Consider the following 18,159-nt stretch of genomic DNA (forward strand, 5'->3'; position numbering starts at 1 on the left):
GCTCCTCCGCGAAGCGGGCGCAGAAAGGCCTGCGTCCGTCCCTCATGCTGTGTCTCTGACACCCTGAGCCCCAGGACACGCCTGTCAGTCCGCGGAAGGCCTTCAGTGGATCTCAATATGAACCTGGAAAAGACCAACAAATTACAGGGTAATAATGAAGACAGGGTCTCCAGAGAGTCCACACACACCAGGTATTTCCCAGCAAATATGAAGGTCTCTTTGACAGTCTCCGGTACCAAGGATTCCCCACTGTGATAGAAAACAAGATGTCAACCTACCAATTAGAAATAACAATAAAGAGAACAGAACTTGATTAATGCAGTATTTCCTAAAAATACTTAAATATGTACTGAGGCTCTGCACTTTTCATGGCAATGCAGTTATTTGCGCAGGTTCAATAAAAAGTGGCTCCCTTTAACCAAGATAAACTAGATGACTCAATCAGGAAACCAAGGCCTTACCCAGAGTGTCCTATTTGAGAATGATACTCAGTGACTCAGGCATGACAAGCCACTTTTAAGGAATCATGGGCAACTTTACTTATGTTGTTGAGTTGCTAAGTCATGTCTGACTCTTTGGGACCCCATGGACTATATATAGCCCGCCAGGCTCCTCTGTCCATGGATCTTCCCCACCCAAGGACTGAACCCACATCTCCTGTGTCAGCAGGCAGATTCTCTATGGCTGAGCCACCGGGGAACCTCACGTCTCCTTGGGGCATACTCTGTACAGGGATGAGTATTATTCTATATAACACTGACACAAATGCATTTGAGCAGCATAAAACTATAGGCAAACATAATGTGCAATTATCTTTTTATATTTTGAGTATTTATTTGGCTGCACTGGATCTTTAGTTTAGGTGTGTGAGACCTAGTTCCCTTACCTGGGATGGAACCTGCGCCCCTCCCGCTGGGAGTGCAGAGTCCTTGCCACTAGACCATCAGGGATGTCCCCAGATTTTTTTTTAATTGATATATAACTGACATAAAATATGTCAGTTTCAAGCATACAACCTAGTATTTCAATGTTTGTATATATCACTACAAGAAGTGCTTTGTAAAGCACAGCCAACACTCACAGTTCACCAAGGCAAACCTAACTTCTCTTAAATTAACTCTCCAAAGCACGTTATTTTAAACCTTACATTTAATTTTACTGATCTGAAATGTACTAAAAATGACTGTTTTCCTGAAATGGAAGCATTCCTAAATATCTTAAAACATATTAGAACAGTGTTTTTTTTTTTTAATTAAGAAAAATAGGTCATTTAATATGGGCCAACTCTCAGGAAAACTGGCTTCTACCTACTTTTATTATGTCCTTATAGGAGAACTTAGTACAGCTCAGAAAGATGAAGTGTTGTCACAATTGTTACAATATTTTAAATAAGATACCCTTAATGTAATCATACCTTCGATAATGACAAACTTATCATGTATTCAACGCTGAATATTTAATGGAAGAACTGATGCTGAAGCTGAAGCTTCAATACTTTGGCGAGTCGGACACGACTTACTGACTGAACAATAACAAGTAACGAGAGAATAACTGCTTACTAAAGATCTGGCTCTTCAGTAAATTCAGCAATAAACTATGCATTCAATACTCGTCACGAAAAGACTTCAGTAGGTCAGTTAAACATGTTTGGCTCTGAGTCCTCAACCAGGTGACTTTTGATACGGGATGGTTACACACATCACATATTTGAGAGCCAGAAACACCTTCCCAGTGATCTCTGAGCAGAGTCACCGGTGAGTTCCTGTGGTTTACTCTCACTGTGCTGTGCATGTGTTGGTACACTGTATCTTGCCAAATGAAGCACGTACCATTACCCAACGAACCGTCCTCGGCCCAGCTCTCATCTCCCACCCTCAACCCCCAGATCTACAAAATAATAAGCAGCATGAATTATGGCAAACTGACACATCCACAAAAACTGAGACCCCTCCCCGCTAAATGAGGGAAGTCTATTTTGAAATTCTAGACAGTGTGATTCAGGACTTTCCTAGTGGTTCAGGGGTTAAGAATCTGCCTGACAATGCAGGGGATACAGGTTTGATTCCCAGTCTGGAAGTTTCCACGTGGAGCAGGCCAACTAGGTCCATGTGCCACAGTGAAGACCCAGCGCAGCCAAAAATAAAATTTTTTTTTCAAAAATAAATTAAAAATTAATTAATTAGTTAAGAAAATGAAAATAAAAATAAAAACACAGTATGGTGCAAGAAAAATAAAGTGCAGGGCTGGGAGTAAATTCCTGATCCTACTCCTGACCTCCCTCACCAGTGCCTGCCCCCTGCGCCCCCCCAAAACAGACAACAGTTGAATTCGGAACCACAGCGACCAGCAGGGGCGAGGTGTGGAGGGAAACAGACTGTCTGTCGGGCTCACGTCCTCGGGGCAGACAGGAGCAACCTGGGCCACAAGGATCCCCGCCAGGGAGGCGGCTGCCCTGCTGGGCGACAGCAGGCCTGACCCGATTCGGCAGCTGCACCCTCTGGTGCGGTCACCTTACCCTCCCCAACCTGCGCTATTAATGGCCTCAGGGACATGATGGTCTGGATACCATTGCTCTGGAAACTAAAAATACCCCCGCCTCTGTGCCACTGAAAGCCAGCCGGCAAGGCTATTCCCGAAGGGGGGTGGGGTGGGGTGGGCAGGGGACACAGCTGAATGCACGTGGCTGTTCGGCTGGACGACCACCGTCGGGGAGGGGGTCCTGCCTGGGGACAGCTCACGCACCACACTCCAAGGCCACCTGGCTTCACGGCTGGGTTTTCTTAATTGAAGTACAGTGGACTTACAATATTATGCATAGCACAGCGACTCAGTATTTTTACAGATGATACTCTAATCAAAGTTACTACAGGAGGTGGCTATGCAATATATTCTGTTGCTTACCTGTTTTATACATGGTAGTCTGAACCTGTTAATCCTATAGCCCTAATTTAGCCTCCCCACTTCAGTACCCACTGGTCTTGTCTCTGCTTTGCACGAACATTCGCTTGTGCCGGTTTCCGATTCCACCTCGGAGTGACGCTGCCCACTCCCAGCTCTCCGAGGCGGCGTCAGCAGACCTGCCCACCGCTGAGCTCACCGTGAAAGCATCTGAGACAAACTGCAATGCTGGCCACACCGCTTAGAGGATGAGCAAGAGGAAGGGCCGGGTCACCTCTGTGCCGCCCTAGAGCACCAGCGCAGGGAGTCGGCCCCAAGGACCCAGGCCCTGCTCTGAACCATGCAGGGTCCACGCCATACCTGCCCGCGAGGCGGCTCTGGGGCCGCCACCCAGAGGCACCAGGGTGTGCTCCGCCGGCAGGGCGAGAGGCAGCACCTGCTGTCCCGCGTGAGCCGAGAAACAGCTGCTATGAGCATCTCTATCAGCAAGAGCATAGGGGAAGGACTCCCCTGGTGGTCTAGTGACTAAGACTCCATGCTCCAAATTCAGGGGACCTGGGTTCCATCCTGAGTCAGGGAACTAGATCCCGCCAGCCGCAACTAAGAGTTCGCATGCCACAACTAAGACCTGGGGCAGTCAAAATTAGTTAATTTTTTTTTAAAAGAGTGTCAGAGGGAACCAGGGACAAAACACAACAGAGAGAGTCTGTCAAACAGAGGACAGAGAAGTGACTCCTGGATGACCAAAGTGGCCCAAGCATGGACCAGCACGTCGCAGAGGGGAACAGATGCGGCAGTTCAGGCGGGAGCGGCCAGGGGCTGGGAGCCGTCAGAGGCCCTGGCACTGCCCGAGGAGGCACCCAGCACGCTGACCTCCGGGGAGGGCGAGCTGGCATGACTGTAAAGATAACTACTCATGACTATAAGCTTTCCTTTGGAAATTCCACACCTGTGGTATTTTCTGCTACAGATTCAATCAGCAGGTGTTCACAGAGCCCAAGCTACGCCAGGGCTGCTCTGAGCACAGGGATGGGGACGGTGCGCCAAGCGGACAAAAAGGATCTGTCTCCCATACGCTCGCCTTCCAGTGAAGCAGGGACAAGGACAGAACCGCCACACGCGCAAGCTTCCCTGCGGCAGGTGAAGACAGGTCAGTATGGATCAATACTGTGCGCCACACACCAGGGCAAACTCCAACGTTCTGCGTGTAAAAGTAAAACATGATGTCTTAGTACCAGAGTAAATTACAAGTGAATTCCTTGCATCTTTAGAGTTGGGAGGGCCTTTCTAACTAGGATAAAACCTGAAAGTCAGAAATGACTGTTAAATTTCACTACATAAAACTTCAATATGGCAAAAACACACTATAAGCAAAATAAAAAACAGAGTAACTGGAAAATTTTTTCAATTCTTATCAACAGACAACTCTTATCTGACAAAGCTTCAAGAAACCCACCGACAACCCACCAGAAAAACGGGCAAACAGGCACAGTTCACACAAAGAGATGCAAACGAGCACTTCTCTCACACCACCCCGTCCTTTCAGGCAGGCAAGCCTGTTGGCTCAAATGCCAAGATATGCCCACGATGCAACCTCCTCCAGGGCCTCCCCGGTGTCTCCGTGATGAATCACTGACACTCCTCTCTCCCGCTCATCTAAGGGTCTCCCTGCTCCCCCGCCACTCTCACCAGGAAATAAGAATGATTTTTTTTTAATTGGTTGAACACAAAGCTACCACATGACCCAGCAATTCCAACCCTAGGCATATAACCAAGAGAAACGAAAATGTATGTCCAGGACTTCTCCGGTGGTCCAGTGGCTGGAGTCTGCTTGCCAATGGATGGGGGGGGAACATGGGTTCGACGTGCCTCGAAGCAACTAGGCCTGTGCTCCACGACTTTGGAGCACGAAAGCCCTGGAGCCCACGCTCGGCAACAGGAGAAGCCACTGCAATGAGAAGCCTCGGCGCCGCAACTAGGGAGGAGCCCTCGCGGCAGCGGAGACCCAGCGCAGCCGAAAAAAGGACAGGCTCTCAAGAGACTGTCGCGGCAACTGAGCACTGCCACTGCAACCAAGCGCACAGCCACTCGTCTGGCGCTTCTTTCAAACCTGCAGCAAAATACACATAAAGGCTACCATCCACCACCACCACATGGCTCTGGAACATTTTCATCCAAATGAGAAGTGTCTTCATTCAACAACTCCCGTTTCCCCTTCTCCAGCCCCTGGCCACCACCTTCTATGCTCTGTCTGTTTGATGACGTCCCTTAAGTCCATCCAAGTTGTAGCAGGCGTGAGAACGTCATTCCTTTTCAAAGCTGAGAAAGACCCCACTGAAGGGTCACCCGCTCTGTTTGTCCTCTCACGTGCTGACAGACACAGGAATCACCAGCAGTGCTGCTGGGACACCGGAGCACCAGGGCCTGCGTCCCTGTCTTCAGACTCTGCGGTGTACGCCCTCCAGTGAAACCACTGAACCATACAGTGATTCTGTACTCAGCTTTTTGAGGACCTGCTGAGCTGCTTCCCAAGACCACTTGACCTGCCTCCTGAGAAATCTGTATGCAAGTCAAGAAGCAACAGTTAGAACTGGACATGGAACAGACTGGTTCCAAATGGGGAAAGGAGTACATCAAGGCTGTACATTGTCACCCTGCTTATTTAACTCATATGCAGAGTATATCATGAGAAACGCTGGGCTGGAGGAAGCACAAACTGGAATCAAGATTGCCGGGAGAAATATCAATAACCTCAGATATGCAGATGACACCACCGTTATGGCAGAAAGTGAAGAACTAAAGAGCCTCTTGATGAAAGTGAAAAAGGGAGTAAAAAAGTTGGCTTAAAACTCAACATTCAGAAAACTAAAATCATGGCATCCGTTCTCATCACTTCATGGGAAATAGAAGGGGAAACAATGGAAAAGGTGACAGACTTTATTTTGGGGGGCTCCAAAATCACTGCAGATGATGACTGTAGCCATGAAGTTAAAAGACGCTTACTCCTTGGAAGAAAAGCTATGATCAACCTAGACAGCATATTAAAAAGCAGAGACATTACTTTACCAAAAAGGTCCATCTAGTCAAAGCTATGGTTTTTCCAGTAGTCATGTATGGATGTGAGATTTGGACTATACAGAAACCTGAGTGCTGAAGAATTGATGCTTTTGAACTGTGGTATTGGAGAAGACTCTTGAGAGTCGCTTGGACTACAAGGAGATCCAACCAGTCCATCCTAAAGGAAATTAGTCCTGAATATTCATTGGAAGGACTGATGCTGAAGCTCCAATACTTTGGCCACCTGATGCGAAGAGCTGACTCATCTGAAAAGACCCTGATGCTGGGAAAGATTGAGAGCAGGAGGAAAAGGGGACGACAGAGGATGAGATGGTTGGATGGCTTCACTGACTCAACGGACATGAGTTTGAGTAGGATCCAGGAGTTGGTGATGGACAGGGAGGCCTGGCGTGCTGCAGTCTGTACGGTCACAAAGAGTCAGACACGACTAAGTGACTGAATGAACTGAAACTGCGTCCCACAGTAACCGCACCACCTTCCATTCCTCCCAGCAGTGCACAGGGGTCTAATTTCTCCACATCCTCGCTGTCCCCTCCCCCGATAAGAGCCCGTCTCAGTGTGGCTTTGACTTGCAGTTTCCCAATTTTTCTCCCCCAGCACTGGGTTTTATCGCCTCCCTGGCAGAAGAGAGGCCTCCTGGGAGCAGGGCCAGGTCAGGCGAGGGCTGGGCATGGGAAGCTTCTCAGCCTGTGTAGCTGGGCTCAGATTTGGAGCCAGAGCAGTGAGTACAGGCTTCTGGGGACTAAGGCTGGCCTGGGGTCCCCAGGTCCAGGCGAGGAGATTCTGCCCGTGAGAGACGAGCAGTCCCTCATCCTCCAGGCCCACAAGTGTCCCTTGGACAGGACGGGGGCAGATGAGGGGAGATGGAAGGAGCGTGAGTCTCAGGGAGAGAAGGTGGCCCGGATGGGCCTGTCAGGGCCTGGAAGCAGGGAGATGCCATGTCGGCACCCTGCAGGGCTGGGATGGGAAGGGGAGCCTGGCCACCAGGGCCCCTCCTCCGGGTGTCCCACGGGGCCACAAGGTTCAAGTCACAGGCTGGGGCTCGGGGCTCAGAGGTCACTGTAACCATGCTTCAGGTCCTCACCACGGCCGGTGCCCTGGCTGCCCACAAACACGTTCCAACTGCCCATCTTTTCCTGGGTTTACTTGCCACTGGTGTATCTTCTTTGGAGAAATGTCTACTCAAGCCCTTTGCCCATGTTTGAATTGGGTTGTTGTTGCCGAGCTGTAAGAGCTCTTCATGTGTTTTGAACACTAATCCTTGTCAGATATCCAGTTTGCAAATACAGGCGACCCTTGAACATGGCAGGGGCTGGGCTGTCGACAGTCCACAATTGAAAATCCTCACACAGCTCTCAGGCAGCCCTCCCCCAAAGTACCTAGTGACCACGTTGTCTGCGCCTCCCCACCCCAACTCACACCCGGAATGGCCAAATAAACCCCGCGCTCTACAGCCAGAGTGTTCAGCTTCCACGGTTCTCCGAAGCTGCACTGCCCGTGGACCGGGCATCACGGGCGGCAAGCCACCCGCGGGGCCGGTGTCCCCGGCTCTCCGTTCTGCCGGCACCACGCACCCCAGAGCCAACCTCCCACCTCCACAGTGCGCTCACCCTCAATCATGACAGTGCAAGCTCCTCGTTAGGAAATCTGTATCTCAGCAGCCTTTCCAGAGCTTCCCCTACTGGCCTACAAACAACTGGGAGATCTGGAGACCCTCATCAACGTAACAGGGATGGAGTCCTTCACGCCTTGTCGATATGAGACAAGCCTCAGCGCTCTTGCAGTGACGACAGCGGCTGCAAGACCAGATTGATTCACTGATCCCAAAAGACCCTTCTGAAAGGAGAACCCAGGAGTGAAAGCGTCTTGGCATTCTAAGAGTCAGGGAGGAGTGCTCGAGGTGGCCAGAGCAGCAAGTGCAAATGCCCAGGGGCAGGAAGAGGCTTGGTGCCTGCGGAGAGGAGACAGGAAAACAGAAGAGCAAGCTCGGAACCAGCCAGGGAGAGGTCAGAAAGGTGGGCAGAAGCCAAATCTACAGCACAGAAACACGTGAACTGCATGCCACGTGCAGTGGCAAGCAGTTTGGGTTTCTTTTTTTCTTTGTAAGGAATGACACAATCTGATTTATATTTTTAAAAGACATCTCCAAGGGCCCTGGGGAGAACAGATGGAGGCACCTTGGCAGCTTGGACTAGAGCGTGGTCAAAAGTAACTAAGTGGACATAATCAGAAAGGTGAGTTTTTTATGGTACACAACTGGCTATTTTCCACATTATGTTGATTTTTCTCTTACTTGTGACTTTACATGCTAAGTGTGTGCTAAGTCACTTCAGTCGTGTCCAACTCTTTGTGACCCTATGTTTTGTAGCCCTCCAGGCAAGAATACTGGAGGGGGTTGCCATTTCCTCCTCCAAGGGACCTTCCCGACCCAGGGACAGAACCCTCATTTCTTAATGTCTCCTGCGTTGGCAGGCAGGTTCTTTACCATTTAGTGCCACCTGGGAAGCCTGCAAATTATACAAGTAACTCCGGAACAAAAGTTTCCAAAGTGCAGCTTGAGGGTCAGATATAGCCTCCTGACACGTTCTGCTTTGCCCACAAAGGTTATCTTTTGTTGCATTGATATTTAAAAATTAGGATTTCCACTTTCTCTTGGAAATGGCTGCCTCTAGCACACAGCAGTTGGCTGGTGACAACAGGCTGGAGCACAGGCTTTCTGGCTTATTTCTATTCTCACTCCCAGCACCTTCTTTGCTCATTAATACAATCTGAGTTTCTGACTCCTTTGGCACCACTTAAGGATGCCACAAGCCCCTGTTCACACAAAAGAATCTCAATTTGGACCCTGAAATAGAGAGGCCGGTTCATCCCAACTAACCTTAACTTAATTTTGGTCAATAGGTGGTTTTATGTCACCAGTGAGAGGATTTGAGACAATTATATTCTGATACCACCCGCCAATGCAATAGACATAGAGGCTTTCAGTCCCTGGGTAGGGAAGATTCCCTGGAGGAGGGTAAGGCAACCCACTCCAGTATTCTTGCCTGGAGAACCCCATGCACAGAGGAGACTGGTGGGCTACAAATGAGGTCCTAAAGAGTCAGACATGACTGAAGTGACTTAGCACACACACACAGTCAAACCACAGGGAAAAAAAAAAGAGTACTCCTGCCCCGCCCATGTCAATACTGCATAGTCCTGCTCAGGCTTCCCCTAAGTACTGTCAGACCATCAGCTCTTGGAGAACAGGGACTTGTCCATCACAGAGCCCTAGGCTGCACACAGCAGACCCTCCCCCATGTGTAAACGGAACCCAAGAGATGCTCAGCACTTGGCCATCTATGACACACTCGGGAAGAAATAATTCTCAATCTGACGGTTTTCCACTCCGCCAGAAAAGCATCTGGAATTTGAGGGAGGTAGAAACGTCAATCCCTGATAGCAAAGATGATCTCCAGGGTGCTGGGTGTGTGTGGGTGTGTGTACTATTTCACATCTGAACTGTTTCAGGCCTCTGAACCTTTGCCGCTCTACGTCTTTACATCTCGTTTTTCCTCATCACCACCCCCACTCCTTTCACCACCATCACCCTCCACCCCGGGCCAGGATAATAAACATGATACCTTCATCAGAACGTCGATTAACATTAATTAGTTTACCTTAAGTTTGGATCGCTTTCAAAGCATAAAGTTTGGGAACTAGAAAAGTCTACCGTAAACGCAATCCCCGCCCCCGCACCCCCAATCAGTCATTTTCACAATTTCCTCTTCAGGGCCAGGGCCTTTAGAGCCCGTGAGCCTGCTGTAGGACCTTACTCGAGGCCTGCCGCTCCACGCCCCCACCCCACCCCGCCTCTTCTGCGAAAAGAGAGTCAACAATGACCTCTGCGGAAGAAAGGCACGGTGCTGAGCCATACACTCGGCATCCAGCCTGGCAGCTCCCGGCGGCATCTTCACGGCCTGGGCGAGGGTGGGCCGGGCGGCGCGGGGCGGACCGGCGCTCGGGGGCGATCCGGGGGGCGGGGGGGAGACAAGGGGTCGGGCGGGCGCGCCTCACCCACCTGCAGACGGACGTTGAGCATCATGGAAGCCACGATGTAGAGATAGGGGAAGTTGATGCGCAAGCGCCAGGCCAGGTCGAAGAAGATGAGCAGCGTGCGGGTCAGCCCCTTGCAGAAGACCCCATAAGAGCGGGCGGCGGCCGAGCGCGAGAGCCGGACAGCCAGGCCCGACAGAGCCGCCGCCATATAGACCGGCGCCCGCCGCCGCCGCCGCCCGCCCGCAGCGCACCGATCGGCCGCTGGACCCGGGCCGCCGGGCGCGCCGAAGCCCGGCCGCCCGCCCTCTCGGCGCCGCGACGCCCCCGAACCTCCGCCCCGGCCGCTGGCCCGCTCTGAGGGAGCCAAGGAGGCGGCGGCGAGGGCGGCGGCGAGGCCGGCGGGCGGGCAGCGGGGAGGGGAGTCGGCGCGTCACTCTGTCGGGAAGCGCCTCAGCGAGCCGGCGCCGGGTCCCAGCCCGGCTGCGCGACCTGACGTCACAATGCCGGCGCCGAGCCGGCGTCAATGGCCCCGCCCCCGCCCCGCCCCCGTTCACCTTGCCCCAGGTGAGAAGCGCATGCGTGGGCTAGGTGGTGCGCGGAGGCTGGCTGATGCGCTGTGTTCTTCCGCCCCCTAGTGGTAAGCAAGAAAATAAAAACACCGGGAGGTGCTGAGCCCTGGGTTTAGGGTGAATGGGCTTAGCGCTGCCGAACTTTCAAGTTATTAAAATAGTAAAGTTTTGTTTTATGCTTGTCTTACCGCAGTGAAAAAAAGAAACAGAATGGCTTCTTGGGGCCAACAGGGAGAACGTACTCCTCAGGTAAATTACGGTGTCAACCCATATATTGATAGTTTAATCTTTTAATAATCATATTAATTACGAAGCCGCTAATGTAAAAGGGTTTCCCTGGTGGCTCAGACGGTAAAGTATCTGCCTGCAGCGCGGGAGACCCGGGTTGGATCCCTGCGTCCGAAAGATCCCCTGGAGGAGGGCATGGCAACCCTCTCCAGTAATCTTGCCTGGAGGATTTCACAGAGGAGCCTGGCGGGCTACAGTCCATGGGGTCGCAAAGAGTCGTTCTGAGGTTTGTTTTTTTTTCGTTCTGAGGTTTTGAGGGGATTTTTTTTGGACAGTGAGTTTTTACATTCCTACTTAAGCATATCAGTTCAGTTCGGTCGCTCAGTCGTGTCCGACTCTTTGCGACCCCATGAATCGCAGCACGCCAGGCCTCCCTGTCCATCACCAGCTCCCTGAGTTTACTCAAACTCATGCCCATCGAGTCGGTGATGCCATCCAGCCATCTCATCCTCTGTCGTCCCCTTCTCCTCCTGCCCCCAATCCCTTCCAGCATATAGGTTTCTATTAAACATTTGTAGGGCTTTGAAGGTAAATACCTTCTCATATCAGACAGTATTTCATGTCATTCCTTATGCCCACCCAAGATAAAGTCTGGGAATTTGGTATAGGTGGGAAAAACTGTTTAATTGGTTAAATGAAAAGCAAGTCTTAAGTCCTTTAAGAAAGCCACAATAGAAAATGACAGTGTAAGAATGGATTTAAATGTATTTTAATTTAAAGCTCCTTTGCCCCAGAACACATTTGTAGTAATCATTAAAAAAAAATCATTTAAAGGAACTCCCCTGAGGTCAGGCGGCGCACGGGCCGAGGTCCCAAGCTTCTACTGCAAGAGACACAAGGCCTGTCCCTGGTCATCCTGCATGCAGAGCCACGCATCCAAAAAAACAAAAAAGAAATTCTGTACTCTGAAATGAATCTATATTCAAAATATTTTTTAAACCTGAATTTTTTTCATCTGTAATTCAAAGGGGAAAATTATAAACTACATAAGACGTGTCTAGTAGTATCATTTTAACTACTCTTTAGTATTATCATTTTTCTTTATGTGTCTACTGTTTTAAAAAGAATTATACTTTTTGATGTTCCATTATACTATTTTCACTACCCATTATGTTTTGGGCCAAGAAATAGATATTTGAAGGATTTTAGCTTTTGACTAGCTATATTATTATGAAAACAATGTTTTTTCAAAGGATTTGCACAAACCTTTCATTTCCCTTATTTTTGCAGCATAGCGTTTTGCCGCATTTGTCATTGACTTTAAAAAGCTCACTTCCCTTTTTTTTGTGAGCAGTGTTTTCCTTTCGGTGCACAGTGGGTGCTGTCTTTGAAGATGACAGAACACATACTGCTGAATTATGGTTGTTTTTCAAAACATCGTCTCCCAGAAGCAAAATTAACACTTCTTTATACAGTGTTTTAGGAAAACTAAATTTTAAAGGCTAGGGTCTTTCATGGAAAATTTGCCAAAAGACTCAAAACCAATCCAACAATGTGAAAACAGGGTTGGAGATCAGCTAAATTTATTTCTGGGCCTGTAAAGATTTTCTGGGGTGGAGAATTGGCAATCCTGTTTATTAAAACTATGTTGAAAGACCAGATGGGCTTGGGGGCTGTGAGAGATATATATATCTCCTCCCTGGTTACTCATTTTTGTCTCTAAATGCCATTGAGGCAATGAGGCATTTTAAACAAGCTATTTGGTTGCCATAAACAATGGCAAACAAAATTATCATAAAGCTTAACTGAGCAAGGTAAGAAGCTTGTTGTAATTAGACAGAAGGAGAGGTCAAAGAGAAGACATCAGGAGCACTATTGGGATTTAAGGTTTGCTCTATATCAACATTAACTAGTTCTGTGCTACAAAGCAGGCTGGTAAATTAGTTTAGCCTCATGACAACATTTTAACTCAAGTCTGAATTTTCTGGCATCTCTGGGGAAGACATCCTGCTAATTATAATTTGAGACACAAACAAGACAGAACTAATTATAAGTCAGTGTGAAAAGTATTTTCATAGAAGTACAAAGGATTGTGAGAGGAAGGAGGAGAAAAGAGGAGGCAAAGAGAACAGTTTTATGAATAATCATGATTGCTGATCAATAGGATCCAGGTGATTTGCCCATCATCTTCCTTCCTGCTTTCTGAGCAGCATCTCTGGTGAGGGAACTAGGAAAGCGTTTCTTTGTTTTCTCAGCATGAGCCAGCGAGAAAAGCGCAGAGAAGCCAGGTTTCAGGCTCAGCAACTTCTCAATGCCCCATGACCTGGTTCTGTGAAATGAGTATAAGGACATCCACCCTACAGCATATTTGTGAGAAATAACAATAAACGACTGTCAGGGGTCCAGAGCACCTAGCACATCCCAGGCAGATAGTGCTAAGTCACTTTAGTCGTGTCTGACTCTTTGCAACCCCATGGAGATATGGACTGTAGCCAGCCAGGCTCCTCTTGTCCACGGGATTCTCCAGGCAAGAATACTGGAATGGGTTGCCATGCCCTCCTCCAGGGGATATTCCCGACCCAGGGATCAAACCTGAGTCTTTCAGGTCTCCTGCACTGGCAGGGAGGATCTTTACCACCAGCACCATCTGGGAAGCAGAGAGAGAGAGCACTCAAAAGTAATAGCTATTTTCATGCTCAGAGCCCTGGAGTGCTTAGAATGCAAGTTCAGTGGGTCCGTTAATAATCATTGCAATTAATAATGTTTAACGCTGGGGACTTCCCTGGTGGTCCAATGGTTAAGAATCCATCTGGTGGTGCAGGGAACAAAGGTTCAATCCCTGGTCAGGGAAATAAGACCCATATGCCAAGGAGCAATGAAGACCCTGCCCCACGACTGCTGAGCCCATGCCGCAGAGCCCATGGGCCACAGCTGGAGTCTGGGTGCCACAGCAAAGGGTCCCGCAAGACTCCTGTGTGCCTCGACTAAGACCCAATGCAGCCTAATAAATAAATATTTCTTTAAAGTCACTTAGATAAAAGAGGTGGCAATACAGAAAATTTGATGATAGGAATTATTATTTTTAAGGTGCTAAATGAAATTCTGATTGCTTGTAAAAAGAGTGTATCCCTTAGAAATATCCTTGAAATATTTACAGATGTAGTAATGTATGGTACAAGGAATTTTCTTTCCAGTAATGAGTAGAGATGACCCAAACTGATCCATAAATTGATAACTCTATAAGTGGATGATGCATATATGAAGATACCCTCTACTGTTCTGTCTGCTTTTGCATACACGTGAAATTTTTGTAATTAAAAACACAGGGTGGGGGCGTGGAATTCCCTGGTGGTCCAGTGGTTAGGTGTCTTTTCTTTCACTGGTGAAGGCTCGGGTTCAGTCCCTGGTTGGGGAACTAAGATCTCACAAGCCATGAGGCCCGGCCAAATTTTTTTTTTTAATTTTTTAAAAAAAGTTTTTAAACCTATTTTTGAGATAGAGAAAATTGGTCATGAATTAGGTATTTCTGAAATTCAAGAACTATTGTTAGTTCTTGAATGTTAGGTGTGCTGATGTAATTAAAGCTACTTTATTGAGTTTTTAATCTTAGAGATTCATATGAACAAAATTATAGGATGAAGGGAGTGCACTGTTGACAGTGGGGAGATGGAAAAACAAGACTGGCCTTTTATTCATAGTGATTGAAGCGTACTGTAAATTACAGATTAATTTCTAGGAATTGATATGATGATCCTCTAGTCTCATTTCAAAAAATATTTTGACCAAAATGTGTCCCTGTGATGCCTTTTTTAAAAAAATTTGATTTATTGAAGTATGGTTGAATTACGATGTTGTGCTAATTTCTTCTGTAGAGCAAAGTGATTCAGCTAAATAATGTATATGTTCTTTTTTTATATTTCTCTTCCATATGGTTTATCACAAGATATTGACTATAGCTCCCTGTGCTATACATAGGATCTTGTTGTTTATGGAGCCTACAGATAATAGTTTCCTTATGATGCTTTTTTAAAGGCCTACTGCTTGAAGGCAAAAAAAAAAAAAAAAGACCAAATAGCCTATTATTGTTCTCTCTGATCGTTTAGTGCTCCTCCCCTCCTGTACTGTGAACGTGTGCTCCTGGGCTGTCCCCAGCTCCGCAGGGTGACGTGGAAGTGGTCACAGTCATTCTCCAAAACCCTGCCTGCTCTCTCTTTTTTTAATTGGAAGCTAATTACTTTACAATATTGTGGTGGTTTTTGCCACACATCGACGTGAATCAGCCACGGGTGCACACGTGTCCCCCCATCCCGAGCCCCCCTCCCACCTCCCTCCCCACCCCATCCCTCTGGATTGTCCCAGAGCACCGGCTCTGAGTGTCCTGCTTCCTGCATCAAACTTGCAATCGGTCCTCTGTTTCACATATGATAATATACACGTTTCAGTGCTATCCTCCCAAATCGTCCCATCCTCGGCTTCTCCCACAGAGTCCAAGTCTGTTCTTTACATCTGTGTCTCTTTTGCTGTCTTGCATATAGGGTCGTCATTACCATCTTTCTAAATTTCATATATAGGTGTTAATATACTGTAGTGCTGTTTCTCTTTTTGACTTACTTCACTCTGTATAATAGGCTCCAGTTTCATCCATCTCATTAGAACCAACTCAGACGTGTTCTTTTTTATAGGTAATATTCCATCGCGTATACGTGCCACAACCTCCTTATCCATTCGTCTGCCGATGGCCATCTAGGTTGTTCCCGTGTCCTAGCTATTGTAAAGAGTGCTGCCGTGAACACTGGGATACAGGTGTCTCTTTCAATTCTGGTTTCCTGGGTGTGTCTGCCCAACAGAGGGATTTCCAGTCTCTTAAGGGATCTCCACACTGTTCTCCACAGTGGCTGTACTAGTTTGCATTCCCACAAACAGTGTAAGAGGGTTCCCTTTTCTCTATACCCTCTCCAGCATTTATTGTTTGTAGACTTTTTGATGGCAGTCATTCTGAAAGTACAAAACCCTGCCTGCTCTTTATTGTTCTTTGAAGCCTTTAAGTTTAGGAGTTATTAATCACCCAGCAATAGATGACTGATACATCAGGAGTAAAGGTTTAGGGACATCCCTTGCAGCCCAGTTATTAGGACTCCATTCTTCCAGTGCAGGGGGCATGGGTTTGATCTCTGGTTGGGGAACTAAGATCCTGCATGCCAAATGGACAAAAAAAGTGGGGAGAAGTAGGTAAAAGTTTCCCCCAAGATGCTAGAATTCCTTTGTGAGCTGGACTACCAAGGACTGAGACCTCTTAGGAGTGAAGTTTTGAACAAATTAACTTTGATGCTGGCCAAAGACAGGGGGATCTCAGCAAGGGTAGTGAAAAGGGAAGTGATAAATGTCAGCTCCAGGCTTCTGACTGTAGAATGGGGACTGTAGACAGTGCCTACCTGCATTTCCTGGCATTCTGTGCCATTTCAGTGTTATTTTTGAATGTTTTCATCTCTTTCCTCTTCCTTTTTCGCATTATTAGTGGCTCAGACAGTAAAGAATCTGCCTACAATGCGGGCGGCAACCCAGGTTCGATCCCTGGGTCAGGAAGATCCCCTGGAGAAGTGAACGGCAACCCACTCCAGTATTCTTGCCTGGAGAATCCCATGGACACAGCTACAGTCCATGGGGTCACAAAGAGTCGGACACAACTGAACGACTAAAGTACACATTCATAAGGTGAGTAGGTGCCAGTTAGACTTCTCTTTGGTCCACAGGTTACAAAACATTGAGATGGGATTGAAGAAAGAGGACACTCCCAGAGGCGCTGGACTTGGACCTCTTGCAGCACTTGGACCTGAGAACGAGGAGTGTATCCTGTGTTGGGTGTGACATGATGGTGGCGTCACTGTGATGGGTGGGAACATCCTGATGGATGGGAAAATATTAAATAGAAGTGAAAAGATGTATGCATGTGAGTACTGGGCAGCCAGATGGTGCATGGTGGATGTGGCAGGACCTGGGCATTATCCTGGAGCCAGGCTTTTCTTCCTTGGGGGCAAAAGAATTTTTAGCAGGGATGACATTTCCCAGCCTGCACTGCAGCTTGAGTGGTCACGTGATGAAAATCCGGCCAGTGGAATGTAAGAAGTGTGATGTTTTCCCAGGATCCGGGAGGCACACCCTCGGCTCCCTCTCCACTCTGTTTCTTCATCCTCTGCTTAGAACTTAGACGTGCTGGCTAGAGCTCTAGATTGATACCCGAAGAAGGAGCTGGGCCCTGAGACTTCACAGATAAGAGGAAGGTACCAGCCTGAACTATTTACCTCTGGGTTTGGAGACACCAGAGAAATCAACTTTGATCTCCTTTAAGCCATTGTCCCTGGAGGTCTCTGCCACTGGCACTGAACCTTCTCCGAGCGAATCCAGTAGATGCCTTTTGGTTTTGCCAGGCCAGCCACAGCTTCCTGTTCTTTTATGGGGTGTGTGTGGGGGGAGACTTCCTCTCCCTCATTCCTTGGGGTTCTGGTGGGCTGTGAGTCACTGGGCTCCTCCCTTTTCCCCAGCAGGCAGGCAGGCACCCAGACCAGAATCCGCCTCCCTTCGCCAGGAAGGGCAACCTGGGAGGAGCAGGACAAGGTCCTCGGTTATGTGGGAATAAGTTATTGTGATGTCTGCCTCCCGGAGAAGATCCTTGAGGGCCCCAGGGTGGCCCTGCCTGAATCATGTCCTTTCTGAGTCCCAGTTGCTCATCTCTTCCTGTCACTCTCTGAGCTCCCCTAGTATTTTTCCCTTTTTCTTTTCCTTAATCCAGAGTAGCTTTCGGTTGCTTGCAGCCCAAGAGCCACAGCTGCTGCCGTTTTCCGCATGCTCTTCACTTCTCATTCTTTGATCTCAGATTGTCTGTCCCTGGAATCCCCGAGGCTCTGTAGTCACCATAGATCCTCTGGGACTTCCTTGGTGGTCCAGTGGCTAGGGCTCCGAGCTCCTGATGCAGAGGCCCTGGGTTCCATCCCTGGTCAGGGAACTAGATCCCCCGTGCCGCGACTAAGATACTGCGTGCTACAACTAAACAAATAAATAAATTATGATACAAATAAACTTATTTACAAAACAGAAATAGACTCACAGGCATAGAAAACAAACTTCTAGTTACCAAAGGGAAAAGAAGCTAAGGAAGGGATAAATCAGGAGTTTGGGATTAGCAGATAGAACTACTATATAAAAAACGTAAACAATACAGTCCTACTGTATGACACAGAATTATATTCAATAGCTTGTAATAATAAAAACAATATGAAAAATAATATACATGTATATTCTTTATTAATCCTTATGAATCACTTTGCCGTACACCAGGAACTAACACAATATT

The 18,159-nt window shown here is 48.0% G+C and overlaps 1 protein-coding gene and 1 long non-coding RNA gene across 4 annotated transcripts in view; one reads left to right on the top strand and one right to left on the bottom strand.

Annotated features, from left to right (window-relative positions):
- Positions 1-10,436, bottom strand: SMIM10L3 (small integral membrane protein 10 like 3). 2 transcript variants are annotated; one of them, XM_070460441.1, is made up of 3 exons: positions 10,037-10,436; positions 7,587-7,927; positions 34-123 (listed from the first exon to the last, which is right to left on the bottom strand). In XM_070460441.1, the coding sequence occupies exons 1-2, from the start codon at positions 10,220-10,222 to the stop codon at positions 7,655-7,657; spliced, it is 459 nt and encodes a 152-aa protein (XP_070316542.1). In that variant the 5' UTR covers positions 10,223-10,436; the 3' UTR covers positions 34-123; positions 7,587-7,654. The 2 variants fall into 2 exon arrangements, with proteins under 2 accessions (XP_070316540.1, XP_070316542.1); XM_070460439.1 differs by lacking the exon at positions 7,587-7,927 and having other exon boundaries at positions 1-123; positions 10,037-10,310.
- Positions 10,377-18,159, top strand: part of LOC110141599 (uncharacterized) — a 20,996-nt gene continuing 13,213 nt past the window's right edge. The window contains exons 1-3 of one of the 2 annotated variants that reach the window (XR_011485335.1): positions 10,377-10,651; positions 10,777-10,832; positions 16,562-16,758. This is a non-coding gene — a long non-coding RNA (uncharacterized lncRNA). The remainder of the gene's footprint in view (positions 10,652-10,776; positions 10,833-16,561; positions 16,759-18,159) is intronic. The other variant, XR_011485336.1, reaches the window with a different exon arrangement.

Source organism: Odocoileus virginianus, chromosome 33 (genome assembly GCF_023699985.2).
Source record: "Odocoileus virginianus isolate 20LAN1187 ecotype Illinois chromosome 33, Ovbor_1.2, whole genome shotgun sequence".
Lineage (NCBI taxonomy): Eukaryota > Metazoa > Chordata > Mammalia > Artiodactyla > Cervidae > Odocoileus > Odocoileus virginianus.